This window comes from Sceloporus occidentalis, unplaced genomic scaffold (assembly GCF_023333645.1).
Source record: "Sceloporus occidentalis isolate IW3139 unplaced genomic scaffold, rSceOcc1.0.p SCAF_42, whole genome shotgun sequence".
Classification (NCBI taxonomy): Eukaryota; Metazoa; Chordata; class Lepidosauria; order Squamata; family Phrynosomatidae; genus Sceloporus; species Sceloporus occidentalis.
The window spans coordinates 1,037,154-1,053,298 of NW_028317022.1; the positions used below are offsets into that span (position 1 = coordinate 1,037,154).

The 16,145-nt window shown below is 37.8% G+C and overlaps 1 protein-coding gene across 1 annotated transcript in view; it reads left to right on the forward strand.

Moving 5' to 3' along the window:
- The window catches only part of LOC149289855 (fibronectin type III domain-containing protein 1-like), a 52,564-nt gene that overhangs the window by 9,062 nt on the left and 27,357 nt on the right, over nucleotides 1–16,145 (forward strand). The window contains exons 2-4 of the mRNA XM_089490129.1: nucleotides 10,922–11,107; nucleotides 13,118–13,216; nucleotides 14,075–14,192. Of these exons, the coding sequence (XP_089346255.1) occupies nucleotides 10,922–11,107; nucleotides 13,118–13,216; nucleotides 14,075–14,192 (403 nt within the window). The remainder of the gene's footprint in view (nucleotides 1–10,921; nucleotides 11,108–13,117; nucleotides 13,217–14,074; nucleotides 14,193–16,145) is intronic.

A 16,145-nucleotide genomic window follows, 5' to 3' on the forward strand; every position in this document is an offset into this window, starting at 1 on the left:
GTTCTTGCTCCCACAAACTCCCCCCCCCTTCGATATTCAAGCATATGTCACCCCTTTTAATCTGCTATCCTCATATTTTTTCTATACCCTACCTCCATATGTGGAAACTCTCCTGGCTTGCCCCTGAGCAGCTACATGTTCTGGTTTAGGCTAGCTAGACCTATGACTTGGATGGAAGGTCCTAGGTGGTGCTACTGCTAAATGAAGAAGTTACAAGGGAGATCTCTGTAACTGGCCATTTTACACCAAGGACTGGTTTAAAAGATGCTGACCACCTTTAAGTCATGAACCCCCTCCCACACCCAAGTCATTAAAGGCTATCTGGTACTAGCCCTGCCCTTGACCATGTCTAGCTCTGTCCTTGTCAATGACTAGCCCCATCCCTATAAAGCTACTACAGCTGAAGAGGGAGAGCTCCGATAAGCTGTACGATACCTATAATGTATTGTTTGTAGCCCCAGTATAACACTAGAATGTGAATGACTGACATCCTGCCTCTCATATACATTGGTTTGAGCCAGTTGAATATTGGTAATATCACTGTTACATAAAGAAACTTCTCAGTGGATGTAAAGGGGAACATATGCTCTCCTTAACATTAATGTCTTACATATGGTAATGGGATTACTGAACATCTGCTTGTGAATTGACTATTAAATGCAAAATAGAAGCAGAGAAAAAGACAGCATTTTGTGAAACATGGATGCCTAGAGTGCATCAAGCGTGTGTTGCAATGTGAGTTCAAATGGTCAGACAATACGTGGAGCATTGAAAGGACAGTTTATTTGAAAAAAATAGCCCAAAACATTTATCTATTTATATAGCAAGTTTTATGTGAATTATGATGAGCTGAAACATTTTGCCATGCTGCATTAAAGTGAATCTGTGATTTTTCCAGTTCCTATTTTACAGTTAAGTAGAACACATAAATCTGTGTTTACAGAAATAAATAATTTATGTACAGTATCTCACAAAAGTGAGTACACCCCTCACATTTTTGTAAATATTTTATTATATCTTTTCATGTGACAACACTGAAGAAATGACACTCTGCTACAATGTAAAGTAGTGAGTGTACAGCCTGTATAACAGTGTAAATTTGTTGCCCCCTCAAAATAACTCAACACACAGCCATTAATGTGTAAACCTTGGCAACAAAAATGAGGTATATACATACCTGGAGCTCTCCCTCTATTGGGGGAGTGGCTCTGTAAAGGGGAAGGGCTGACCATCTGTGAAGGTGGGGCTAACCTTGCTAATTGCATGGTGTGAGGGTAACTTTGCATGGGTCAGGGTAATCCCCATACAGTGTTGAGTGGACATAGCCAAATATTGCCCCCATGCTGAGAGAAAGTGGAAAGTAATACACAGATATAGGGAAATAGCGCTTCACCTGGAGGCTCAGCTCTAAAATGGAGAGTTTGCAAATATTGATATTAGAAATCCATTGTATATGTAAAAGATGAAGGCAGCCATCTAAATTACCAGACCTCATGATCTGCATGATTATTCCTTCCCAGAAGGTTAGCTCTGTCCTATTTTTAAGTTGCTAGTTCTTGGTTGGTTCAAATAGCATTTGTAAAGGTGAGTGAGAAGAAGGGAGTGAAGGGATACAAACTTGACTAACAAGTATCAATTTTGACCACTGACCCCAGCTTTCCTGAGATATATCTTTATGCTAAATAGTTGCAAAACACACGACACACAAAAAGCACAAGCCACCAGTATGAAAATGCTCTTCAAGTAATTCTGCAACTGGATAACATATCCCATCTTGGGACTTTGGGTTTGGGACTTTCTGCATTTCTGCATTAGATATGATATGTCAACTTGCTGACCTCAACTCATTTTAGTGAATAAACCTTCATCTACCTTAGAAGGAAATTCATTTAACCAAGAAATAGGGGATGGCATTGTTTGAACTCTCTCCACTATAAGACTAAATAGAAGTTTAAAACTATATACCAAGTGATAACTCGCTGCAGCCTGACATGCCAAGAAAAATGGATTTTAAAGAGTAAGCAATCCCATTCTTAGCTGAGGTATTTTCTTCAGGATCCAGTAGTGGCCACTTTCCCAATGCATAAAACAAGTGGTCCAGAGAAACCACATCAAGGGTTGACCAACTGGTTATGATATAAGAAATGGATGCTCTCATCACTAAAATTCTCTGTATAATACAGGCATAGGGAAAATAACAATATTTCACTAATTTCCATAAATGATTCTTTCTTTTTATATCTACCACTCTACAGTTGATTAAGTACCGATGCAATGGTTTTCCTCCTCCATTAGAAAATGGAGGATAAAACAATTTTCTCTAAATGCTTCTCATTAGGCTTATCTTTTAGCTGTGGTAGTAATGGAAGAGAACCCAATGAACAATTCCAACCTATAGAAAATATATAGAGGAAATTGTGCAATGTGTAAGCATCAAACATAGTTTATAGATGAAGAATTATGGGCTTAGACCTAATGACATAACATATTTATCCCTCTCTCTCATTTAAGAACTGTTAATAAATTGTCATAGAGCAACATCTGTTTTGCATCAACAAACCATTGTAGTTAAGGCTGACAGTCTCACATTTGGATGGAACCCTTAAAACAGAACAGCTTAACAATTTTAAATAAATAAAAGAAGCATTGAGACATATCTTTAAAAAAATATTCTGTTGCAAGCTCTACCTGTAGCGCATTCACAATCAAAACCACAAAAAAGTTCCAATTGTTGCCCCAGCACTAATCCTCACAAACGTAGAATATTGAATTATAAACACAGAATGGCCACCACTGCTACTTTTTTAGGAGCATAGATGGAAGCTCCTCTAACTCGGCCCTAACTCTAACTCTTTCACTTATGTGACTACCCACCTTCTTACAAAGTGTTACACTTTTAATTTTTTTTTCTTAATTATGCCAGTATTGTTTATCTTTTTCCAACACTTATGTAATAGAAATGCACTATATGTATTTGTTTTCTTATTTTGGTGCATACAGTATATTGCAACATTCATTTAAATTGTACAATCACTGTTACTTGGCTCTTATATATATATATATATATATATATCATTCTTTTTAACAAAATGGTCTTGAAAACCCCCATTTTTAAGTTTCTTGGCTCAAATACAAGTATTTGTAGCGGTTTCAGAACTTATAGTCACTTGAGGATAATGTTCACACTAAAGAAAAAGTATTAGGAAGCTTTAGAAACTAAGATTATCACAGTCAGTTTGATGGAAAACATAATTCTTGATTTATTATCATATAATCCCTATGTATTCAAATAGAATACAATTATCTGGTACATGTTTAAAACCTATGTACCCCCAAAAATTTTAAAGCAATAATTTTTCTTTTCATGTATATTACATAAGAGTTTATTTATTATGTGCATACATCTTGGTGGATACACATATTTACCACGCTTAATGCACACACTGTGAGCATTTTGATACATACCATGTCAACTAATAGAAAAGAGAAACAAAGTTTAATGCATTACCTTGTTCTCCTGCTAGACCATGATGGATTCCAGATCTCTAGACACACCATGCTCTGTAAACATATGGGTAACAGGCACAAGGGAATGTCTAGAATTCAAGTCAATGGAGGGTACAAAGCATCCTCAACCCACTTGGGGGTGTATACAGGCTCTTGCTGATGGACTTGTTCCAGTTTTTATATTTACGCATCTGGGATTTTCTTAATCTTTTGTTTTGGATGACCCTTTCTCCTGGGCCGCTTGGATGGATCTCATCCACCCTACCTAGGGACATGGAAATATGCAGTTTTTTTTAATCCTTTTTTAACACTACCCCCTCTATCACACAGGACAAGGATGGGGGAGAGCCCAGTCCAGATTAATGCAGTTTTAACCCCCATCCCTATTGTAAGGTACTGATAGACAGGGGTCATAGATTCCATCCAGGATACCTTACTACCTGTAACACCTCCATCTCATTGGGCATGGGTTGGGCTTGAGGCGAAGGCATAGGATGTGTGTTTTTGTTATAGATTTTAACCCCTTAATGACAAAATGCATTGTTTTCAATGGGTTTAGGGACCGCCCATTGTCCTTAAGGGGTTAACTGAGCAAGGGAAGTGGGTTAGGGTGGTATTGTTTAGTTAGTTATAAGTACTATAGTATACTTATACACTCTAGGTTGTTTTATTAGCCCTCAGTCACATATAGTGGAGGAAGAGAGGGGTGCTCATTGGCCCGCTTGGCTAATAAAACCCCCATACAGTTACATGTGGAAATTAATGGCTATACTAATGTTATCTTAAAAGGAAACTCCCCACACTGTGCCCAATATTTTTAATAGAGCATTAAGTATGTAATGAATACATACTAATTGCTTTATCTTAAACCTTTTTCCCATACCTATCTATTTAACATGCACACTGACTTATCCATAATCCTCTGGTACACTTGTTATCTCCTGGAAAGCTCCTGGTGCTCTGATGACGATGGAACATGTGCCTTATTTTTTTTAACATGGATCTTCACACAAAGGGCATCTAACATCAGCGGAGGACATAACCCATTTGGTCCGAGCCCAGATGGGACAGAAAATTCTGGAATGCTGCGACGAAAGGAGATACAACAGCTGGTACATACAGAAAACTGGTAAGAACACCTATGGAAAATATCAGGTATATTTTTCAACACCGCACTATGCTGGGTACCCTACCAACTACACAACTAAAGCAAAAGAGCCTGTGGGAGTTTCCCTTTAACTAAAGGGAAACTCCCACAGGCTTTAAACATAACTTTAAACATTAAAGACATATAAAGCATATGAACATATGTGAGTCTCTACTATATCCATTAAGAAGAGCATCAGGGCATCAGTGGGCAGTCCTGCAAGGGAAGGCTCCGGTAAGCCGGAGCTCAGAAGTTCCCATGTATGGGCATATGTATGTTTCTGGAGAGAACGTAAGCATGACATAGGACACACATTCAAAAGGTCTTTATTCTTGCTAATAATTAACTTTAATAATATAACAGTGCTAAATATTGGGCAGTACACAGGAGCATGTTTTTGGTTTCCATGGCGATTGCTATGGTAGTTGCAGCATACGCAGGACCCTGCTAGAGTCACAAGATATTATTCTTTATAAGCATGCCCTATTAGAAACTTGATGCTTACATGTATACCAGTAGAATTACATACTTCCCAAGATGTCAAATGGTCAAAGAGGGACACTTTTGCTTAAGGGGGTGTGGTAAGGGGAGGGGCTTTTCAGAAAAGGTTATGTGACTTTTTTCCCCAATTGATAGGTATTTTTGTAAGTCATGCAGAAGAGGAATCGTATACATAATTTAGTTTAGAAATACCTTTTCTGCTGTTACCATAAACATCATTGTGACCTTAAGGGTTGTAGAACAATGTGATACACTCATACCCAGCAAGCATTCTGAGGACCTAGAAAATATATCAGGGGAAGCACCACCATCAAGTTGGGTACAGCCTGTAGCCATGTGTGGGTCCTGGGCCTGGGACCTGGCCTCCCTACTCTGTCATGGGTCATCTCATTGGCCCTTATGGCATTCCTTAATCTGTCGTGGGTCCCCTCATTGACCCCCATGGCCCACCACCCAAGAATAGGTTGTCAGAGTATGCTGCACAGCCAGCTACCCGTGTCTAGGGATTTATGGGCTTTAGGGCCCATATTGCCCTCTTTCCAGACATTGGGGCCTAGTAGCCCCATTGCTAACATTGGGCAGGGCATTCATAAGCATTTTATTTATCATTTTCTGTTAACATATGGTTGAAAAGGGTTTCAAAGACATCCAAAAAACTTGTGACCAACATTTTTTATTTTTGTGTGTTGGCACCATGATCCATAGCCCCTAATATAAGTTTAATGCTAAATTACAGTGATATTTTTATTATTAATGTATTATTAAAACCTAGCGTTTCTCAAAATAACTTTGAGACACTCTGTCTTTTCAAACAAGCTGTTATGGTGTGAAAACAGAAATATTACCTGCTTTGTTCTCAAAGAAATTGGGAATATTTAGTCATTATTTTGGACCAATGTTTTAAGTTACCAACTATTACAAAATATAAAATTTATCTTAATAATCATGAATTCCATCTGTTTCTATTTTGAAGTATTGGGAGTAGATTACTGCATTGTTGCCAAGAAAGTTTCTTAATGGTTACTGACCAGAGATCAAATCCACTGAATAAAAACTTGGAATTGAAATAGGCACATAGACAACTGGTAAAAATGGCTTGCCCACAATTAATTTTCCTGGGCCGCTAAAAATGACTGTTTTATTGAAATGGGTCATTAAACACATTCCTTAATGACATGCATAGGAAATGTAAAGCATTACATAAATTTTAATTAAGGAAATTCTTAAACTCTGACAAGTTGGCTGTCTTTTAGGGCCTGATTTGCAAAGAAAACACACATTGTGTCCTCAGATTAAACTCTAAAAATGTAAAACAATGCACGCAGAAATAAAACCTATACTAAAAGAAGTTAAATCTTTTAAAGCAGAGCAATCCAACTTACATTATCCATTCCAGTAAAAAGACACTCTTCTTTTGAAGTAAATTATGCAAAGTTCTTATTAAGGTGTCTGACTCCCTGTGGTTACCAAACATGATAAAATGTGACCTATAAAAATAAATTAAGTAACTGGTTTCTTATGCTTTTTAGTTTTATATCAGTTTTATTGAAATATTTTAGAAATGTTTGCTAAAAAGGATAAATGGCACATGTCGCAAATTCTTCACAAAAACCCACTTGTCCACTTTACTCATTCTTGTAGAGCAGCTATAGGAAATCCATTTCTTATACATGTTATACTTCCTATACATCCTTTATTAGCTGGACTAATCACGGAAATGATGTGGAACCCAGTTAAGATGCGCTTATGCATCTAATCTTTAGACCATAGACAGCACTGCATAGGAATAGTGATTGCATTGAACTAGGAAACAATGGATAGTGAGATGTTCCGCTATCATTTACACTGGAAAACATAATTTTTACATGTGGAAACATATATGTATATATATATATATATATATATATATATATAAATTCCAATAATAGTTACCGGCACTCCTGGGACTTCTATAAATGATCACATGAAAACTCCAATTTTCTGGTCAACGTTTCAGTCTTTTTTATTTGAAGACTTTCCTCAGGACATGCGAAAGACTTTCCATGTCCTGATGAAAGTCTTCAAATAAAAAAGACTGAAACGTTGACCAGAAAATTGGAGTTTTCGTGTGATCATTTATAGAAGTCCCAGGAGTGCCGGTAACTATTATTGGAATTTATAAGATTTATTGCGGCAGCTACTCGGCACGGGGCAGCAAAACAGTGGTTGGTGTGCAATTGTAACCTTTGGACTTTATATATATATATATCTATATATATATACATACACAAGAAAACAATTTGAATACAAATCCACAGTGTAGACTGAAGATTTGTATGTGACCCTGGCATTAAGAGTCTGCGGTAGCCATTTTATTGACTGCACTGTTTATTATTTTACGTCTCATGCTGTACTGGAATCTATTATTACACTAGGTAAATCTAACTTGAGAGTTATTGCAGGGTAGAAACATAGGACTGATAGGAAACATATGCTCCCGGAGCTTTCTATACTTTGCTTTGCTGTACATAGCTTTAAACTTTATGCATCATTTACTTGTTTGTATGCCTGGAGATTACGCTTGGCACGTGCCCAAAATAATCAACATGCCTGTGGAGTGCTGCAAAGACTTGTAAAACTGTTCATGGTAGGTAAGGCGAGTGTACGTTTAAAACATAGCGTAATTCAATCCTCTGGTAAGCGTACCTGCCATTATTTGGTAGCAGTGTGCTAGTAATGAATATGAATTATCGATTCTAATGGGAGCCTTACTTGACTAACTGTTTTGGTGGCAGGGAAATATAGACTTCATAGAAAAGTTGTCTCTAGTACTCCAATAGTATAGTCTTGAACAATAAAAAAAAGCTTTATTATAATAGATACAGGGATTTCATAAATAATCCCTATGTTGTACAAATCACATACAAATTGCTATTTTTGAAGAAAATTTGTTACATTGAAATTTGATGGACGTTTCTGGGAAAATAGGATTTCTTGGCAGCTAGGACCCTTCAGCAGAGTTTTAAGTTCCTGGTAACCTCAGTTTGGTTAATCAGAGTCACAGATCATGAATCACCCCAGGTAAATGTTTAATTTACACTTGATATTAACCTAAAACTTCTGGGTTTGTTACTGTGTTTCATTCCAGTACTTTGTATGAGCTCTGTGCTTGACCTCACTGTTATACCTGGGAACCCATTGGGTTTGATCCAAAATCTGTGTAGCTATGACCTGGTTCCAAGAAAAAAAAGTCAAACTGGGTTCTTCTATACGAGACAAGCAATTTTTCCAATTTGTGGGCGTTATTGGATACAGTTGTAAGTAAAGAGATGCAGTAAAAGCTTTAAAATATATATGACTGAGTAAGTCTGCAACAATTCTTACATCCTTTTTGTATTCCCATTGAATAAGGGAGCGATATTGGCCAGATGTTCACTGTGACGTTTCATACACTTTCCCTCACCTGACCAAGATATTTTAACCATATATCTAAGTTGGTTTCCAGTAGGTGAACAACATCAACACTAGAAATAGTACTCATCGTTTGATTTGCTTCTGTTACATATTACTATTTATTTTCAGTATAGGTGTTTAATATTTATTGGTAGGAAATCCAAATAAGTTATTCTGTCTCTTGGAATGCTGTGTATGCTTCACATATTTAATGGAAAGACAAACCATCTGGCATACAGTGAAACATTACATGAAATAAAAGGTAAGGATGGTCCTGCTCACCAGAGCATTTAAACAAATGCTATTTAGGGCACACATCTTATGGACATATTGATGGAGGGTGATCTTTGAAATTTGAATTCTTGAATTGTCTTTGTTACTGTGAAGGGGCCTACAGACCTCTAAGAGGGAGGGTATGATGAATGGAGGGAGGCTGATCACGGGGAGCAGTTCAACATGGCTTTTCAGTTATTCAGAACATTAAAAGGACACTGCAGCCATAAGCACAGCAATGCATATGATAGCCGTGTGGTCTTTTTAATGTCTCATGAGGTTTTTATTGCAAATAAATGGAAATTCTGCAGAATATACCATATCCCCCTGACCCCATACCTCTCTATGCTCTCACCAGACAAGAGGACCTCCCAATGGCACAACTCTGTTCCATCTTTATTACTCATTTTTTGATTGAAGGAGACTATCATAAATGGGTTATATTATTATTATTATTATTATTACTATCCAGTATAAGGGGATTATTGTCTCCACAACATTAATTCAAGATTTAATGATAAATGCTGATCTAAAATAGATGTTGTACTCCAGATCAGGCATGTAATTAAGCTGCATACTTTCCTTACACAAATACTTTTGAAGACAAAAGCAGTAGCCATTTTTAGGTCATATTTAGGTAAAACTTTCTTTGAAGTTATGCCTTCCATTGCTGAATACACTTTTAAAACACTACTTAGACTCAATTTAGACAGATTAAAAGTGACATTGACTTCATATGTTAATACTCTACGGTTATGTTTACATTGGGTTACATTTAATAATAAATAATTTACTTTGTTAAATCGTTAGTCTTTATTTGAAAATAAACATTTAGCTATCCTATACTGTAAAGAAAACCTCCTAGCAAAATATTTCGATTTTAAGGGATTGTACTGTAAACCTTAAAAAATCATATTTATTGGTGGCTCATGTTCTGTTTCTTAATACCCACTTGGGATTTTTTGGTATATTGCTTAGATTCTATATGTGACATGACGTCATGTGATCACTTAATCAGTTGAAGTACTCTATATTAGGTTGGGTTTCACTAATAGTGGTCAAACCTACTAGTACGTCCATTTGGGATGAAACTTGTTAGTTGCGTGCCGGTGATTTTCGGTGTCCTGTTGTTATGTGTTATAAAGATGGAATATTTTATACAGCGAAAGAGTGAGTACAGCCTTATCCTGGTTGTATTATTGGGCAAAAAATATTTTGATTATGACTCAAGATGAATTAAAACAAACACGTTGTGGGGTCTTTTCTCTGTGTCTAAATACTTGCTCGTATCCCATGTATACTCAAATTTCCAATTTACAACACTTTAAAAATCAGAATGTCTTCTTAATTCAACGGGACATATGATTTGTCTTCAATAGTCTATAAAAGAATGTAACCGCGGACCAGACAAAGACAAGTTAAGACACTCTCAAATCCACATATATTACATCTATGTGGTTGGTAATTCTGAACATACTCTGGATTTATCTTACTAAGAAATGGTAGAATAAACATAGACAAAGGAAGGAATTTGGCAGTGTTTTACTATTCATTTCAGATGTTGAATGTTTTACGGATGAACCCACTGCAGATTTATTACAAATGTGGTATTTTCATTTCATTTGAGGTAACAAAAAAATATATATTTTTCATATTGGCAGAAAATTTTATGTGTCATGTGTGTCCAACTTGGTGCTTAAATTGCTGATTTAACAGTTCCATTGTGGATCCTGGAGTGAATGACTGAATGTGCCTCTAGTGTTTCTGGTATAATTTTCTCAGTTTACCTAGAAGCCTGGAGAAGGCTCAGATGAGTCAGGTTATAGGCAGGATTGACATTATATATCTATATACACTACCATTCAAAAGTTTGGGGTCTCTTGGAAATCCTCTTTTTTTTTTTAAGCAAAGTCCCCCCAAACCTTCAATGAACACCCCCTATAGGTGTATCTTAATTGCTTGATTATAGGTACTTAATTACCTGAACAACTGAGTTGATTTTGGTATATATGAAATATTTGTAGATTTTTTGTTCACTTATTTTTTTCTTGTGTTTTTAAGAAAAGAAGGTTCCAAGCAGACCGTACAGAATGCGAGCTCGATCTTCAGCTCAACGCTCTTTTGCTCCCCAGTCTGCGGGTCTCAGAAGTACTCGCAGATTTCTTTCCAATGCTGGAGAAAGCTCAAGAAGAATGGCTTATGCCCCACTGAAGCCAGTTGTCCAAGAACAAGAAAATGCACAACGAGGTGAAATAATATTTTCATTAAATTCTAAGAGAAGATATATTATGTACATCTATGCCGCAACTTGAAGTCAGAGTGGAAAAGAAAATTTAAGACTGATAATAAGAAAACATGCTCTACAAAAAACGGCATAAAAAAAAAATAATATATATATATATATATATATGCTAATGGATTTAAATACACTGAAAGCGCAACAAATACATTACATAGACCGTAGACCAGACCTGGGCAAAGCACGGCCCGCGGGCCACATCCGGCCCGCTGAATAGCTCGGACCGGCCCGCAAAGAGTGTCCTGGTGACTCACCAATGAGTCCGGTGTCCCCCCCCGCCCCGGTCACTTACCTTAAACTCCTGTGTTGGAAGCGTTTGTCTCGGGTGCCGGCGCTTTACGCTGGGCGCCGGCATATGACGTCAGACGCCGGCGATCAGCAGTGAAGCGCCGGCACCCGAGACAAACGCCTCACGCTTCCAACACAGGAGTTTAAGGTAAGTGACCGGGGCGGGGGCGGGAGATCCTGAGAAGGGGGGGTTAGGGAGTTAGAGGGGAGATACTGAGAAGGGGGGGTTAGAGAGTTAGAGGGGAGATACTGAGAAGGGGGGTTAGGGAGGGAGGTCTTACTGTGTGTGTGTGTCTTACTGTGTTTGTGTGTGTGTCTTACTGTGTGTGTGTATCTTACTGTGTCTGTGTGTGTCTCACTGTGTCTGTGTGTGTCTTACTGTGTCTGTGTGTGTCTTACTGTGTCTGTGTGTGTCTTACTGTGTCTGTGTGTGTCTTACTGTGTCTGTGTGTGTCTCACTGTGTCTGTGTGTGTCTTACTGTGTCTGTGTGTGTCTCACTGTGTCTGTGTGTGTCTCACTGTGTCTGTGTGTGTCTTACTGTGTCTGTGTGTGTCTTACTGTGTCTGTGTGTGTCTCACTGTGTCTGTGTGTGTCTCACTGTGTCTGTGTGTGTCTTACTGTGTCTGTGTGTGTCTCACTGTGTCTGTGTGTATCTTACTGTGTCTGTGTGTGTCTCACTGTGTCTGTGTGTGTCTTACTGTGTCTGTGTGTGTCTCACTGTGTCTGTGTGTGTCTTACTGTGTCTGTGTGTGTCTTACTGTGTCTGTGTGTGTCTTACTGCGTGTGTCTTACTGTGTTCATAGCTTATTCAGTTATTGTAATAAATATTTTAGCCCATTTTTTAGCTCAAAATATTTTTTCCTTTTTTTTCTCCTCTAAAATCTAGGTGCGTCTTATCAGCAGGTGCGTCTTATAGAGCGAAAAATACGGTATGCACTCCGAAGCCTTGTTCATTTTGTTCACTTCTGTGCTGTGCTAATAGTTATTCAGGCCTTACTTATTCAAGCACCTCTACCAATGACGTAGGCTTGAATAACTTTATTAAACAGCACATAAGTTAACAAAATGGACAAGGCTTCGGAGTTTGTAGTTTGTAGAGGTCTGGCCCTCTAAAACCATTCCAATTTCTCATGTGGCCCCATGGGAAAATTAATTGCCCACCCCTGCCGTAGACATTCAGAGTGGCCATTGCTGGGTGCAAAAAAAAGAATAAAGCGAATATTAAATATAGTTTGGAACATAGCAGTGTAGTGAAATGTTAGATTTGAGACTTAGAGTTCACCATTTTATGGCAGCCATGTCCCATTCAAAAATGTCAAGGTGATTGTTTTATGGTCAAGAGTGGTACTGTGAACTTATTTCAGATTCATTAGTCAAATTGACTAACTAGGTTGTTTAGCACCATGCAGTAACATAAGTGAAAGCTAATCTCTGGTCTTTGTGTAATGTAGGGGTAAAGGTGCAACTGTCCATACTGTACGCTTCACAAAGCCCACAGCATCTAGCCCTTGTGCTTGACTATTTATACTGCATGCCAAGATTTTTGTTAATGCTATAACATAGTATGCATGATGGTCGGACAGCTGCCAAGAAAGGTGTAATATATAACAAAGCCATCTTTTGGCACTACAGGGGTTAATTCTTATAGTCTGTTTCCTGGCTTTTGCAGCATCCGAATCAGTTCACTTGGTGTCAGTCCAGTCAATGAATCCACAAGAGAAGAGCCAACCAGTGTATCGAGCAGCCGTTACAAAGCTTAAAATTCCAGGTATGTAGCATTCTTTGATATCAAGCCAGACAGTAGTATTAAAATTCTCAAAGTAAACATAAAAACTTGAGTTACAAAAAAACCACCATTGCAAATGGTGGAACTACAAAGGAAATTACTATGGACATATGATGAAAATATGTTTTGTTCAAATAATGTCAAAACCTGTGTCGAGTTTATACGTTCAGGTATTTAATTCATTTGAAGATGAATCACAGAAAATCCAAAATATATTTTGCAGGTGTTTCTATTTTGTAGAAATCAAAAGTAGCTGAATCAACACATGTTCCCACTTGCGTTTTCAGTTTTGATGGTGGGGAGACTCACCACATGATGACCAAATGTTTCACTTTTAAAATTTATGTACATGTGTTCTGCTGAATAAAGGAATTGGAGAGGTTTATCTACCATGTATGTTCAAAACCAGTAATATAGGTATTTATTGTTTATTTAGGGTAGAACATGGGCTACGGATTTAGGAAATGCATTTAAATTACTACAAGGTGTCTTAAGCTACAGCCACTCCAATTTATAATTTTATTTAAATGCTGGATTTTAAATAAATCACTATACCATACTATTTTTTTGGTCTGTTATTTTTAACTATGTGAGTACAATCTCTCTGGTGTTGGTCTACATGATTATCTTTCTACTCTGCTGGTGTTGGATTGAAAAGATATTGATATTTGTTAAAGAAATTAAAAAAAATGTTTGCCTTGCCTTACCTCAAAAAGATTTTGATTTATTTAATCAAAATAACATAATTGATATATTTTAACTTAGTAAGATTGTTCTGTTTTTGTAGTAGACATCTTTTCAGTTTCTTTGTATTTTTAATTTGGTGTCTTGTAATTTCAGAGGATAATCATCTCTTGGAACCAAAGGATTTGAGCATAAGAGTAATTTCTTCACAGTCTGTGCTAGTCACATGGGTGGATCCTTTGTATGAAAAGTCGGCAAACATCGGCTCGAACAGGTAACTCATTAATCGTCATTGCTGAAGCCTTAGATGAGGACATACTTTTAAAATACTTTTCTAACATGCTCATATGCTCTCAAATAAATGCAGAGAGATGGATCATGTGACATAAATGGGGGTCTAAATAGTTTGAAGCGGAGTAAGTGTGTTACAGACTTTTTAGAGAAAGTAGTTCTGCTAAGGCAATAGACACTAGGATGACCTCATCAGACATTTGTCAATGACACATATGTTCACGTGTTGCATAGCATTACATGCAAAGTGTTTGCATACTGGCTAGTTATGTGCAGGGTGGAAAATTATAATTTGTTAGAAAAATGCAATGGATGCCGGGAATCCAAAACGTTATTTAGCACAACTACGTGTCAGCCCTTTGTCTGTTAGGGTAGCACATTAACAAATTCTGAAACAATTCCATGAGTCAAATTTCATGTCTTCTGATACTCCTTGGAGGTGTCCAAGCAAAGCTTCTGGTAAATATATCTTGCTACTTGTTTCTTGACCTGTGGAAGTCTCAACTACATCTTATAGGATAATCCAAAATGTTCAGCCACATTCAAGTTGGATGGAGCTCCAGGCTACTCAGATTGCGTCTTATTGTCAAGAAAACACATTTGATATGGTTTGAGTGTGTTGTTAAGGTCTCTCAGAAACGAAAAAAAATAGTTTTCTGTATAACCTGTCTAAAATATTGTCCATCTTATGATTCCCCTTTTTTTCCTAATGACTCGCATTAGAACTTTTTGCGGTGAACTGCACAAATATGTTGATGTAGCCTAGTTTTTTTTACACTTCTTGGAATCACTAATCAGCTTCAATACACATAAGTAATTCCTTTAGAGAATGTAATAGAATTCACTGCATTGTTTATTAAGGCTGTGTATGTGTCCTTCAAAATGGCTTTTTTAAATGGTGTTTTTCTGGTTTCTTATGTGGTATGAATGGACCTGGACACAGGTCCTGATAGCCTAAGCAATATCAGACCGTATACTTCAATCAGACTGCTGCCAGCCGACACAACATCTCCAGGCAGCGTGTACTTACCTCAATGGCAGCATGAAGTGCACTCCTGTCAGGCATATTGCTTGAAGCGTTCCTGTGATGGGCAATAAGGGGCACGCCTGTGACGCATACCAAGGGGCGAGGCAGATCAGGCGTTGGACAAAAAATCTGCAACTGCAAAGCAGAGGCACTGCATTGTGGTCCTGCTTTCCTGTGTTTGTTGTGTGTGATTCCTGATATTCAGTTTTCTGACTCTTGGCTTGCCTGACTTCCCTCCTGCCTAGGATTCTGTACCTGCCAGTCCTGACCTGCTCACCATATCTGGCTTGTCTAACTATCTGCTCAATGTAATGATCTTGGCTTGTATGACTACCCATTTAGTACCAAAAAAGGCTGTGTCTGACTATCCACTCTGCATTGCTATCTGGCATCTAGTACTACCTGCCCAGGAATTCTACCTGCAGTGTTCCCTATACAGGTATCCAGCAATCCTTCAGTGCTTTGCCTTCTATACTCTATTCTATATCGCCTGTTATACCTGCCTATATATAAGCCTCCACACTGTTGAGATCATCTTAATCCCTGTCCACATATCTTGGGGCTCAACCCCTGCTATGCAAGTATTGATTTCAATTTCAGATCCTCGTCTCAGTGCACCTCTAAGCACTTCTGCTCCAGCTGCATCTGCTGTCCTATGGTCAACTCCGTCAGCCTCCAATACATATTTTCCAGCGCCTAGTCGGTACAGTGGGGAACCTGGGGTACATTATATCCCTTCTGACCTGCAAGGCCCTGGTATGGCAATCTCTTCTGTAGGAGAAGGATTTTCCTTCAATCTATAATAGTTCTTCCTCAATTTTGGCCTTACATAAGATGCTTACCTGTTAATGCTACGTATCTCCCAAGGCCAGATCATTTGCTGAATATGGCACTGAATTTAAAACTATA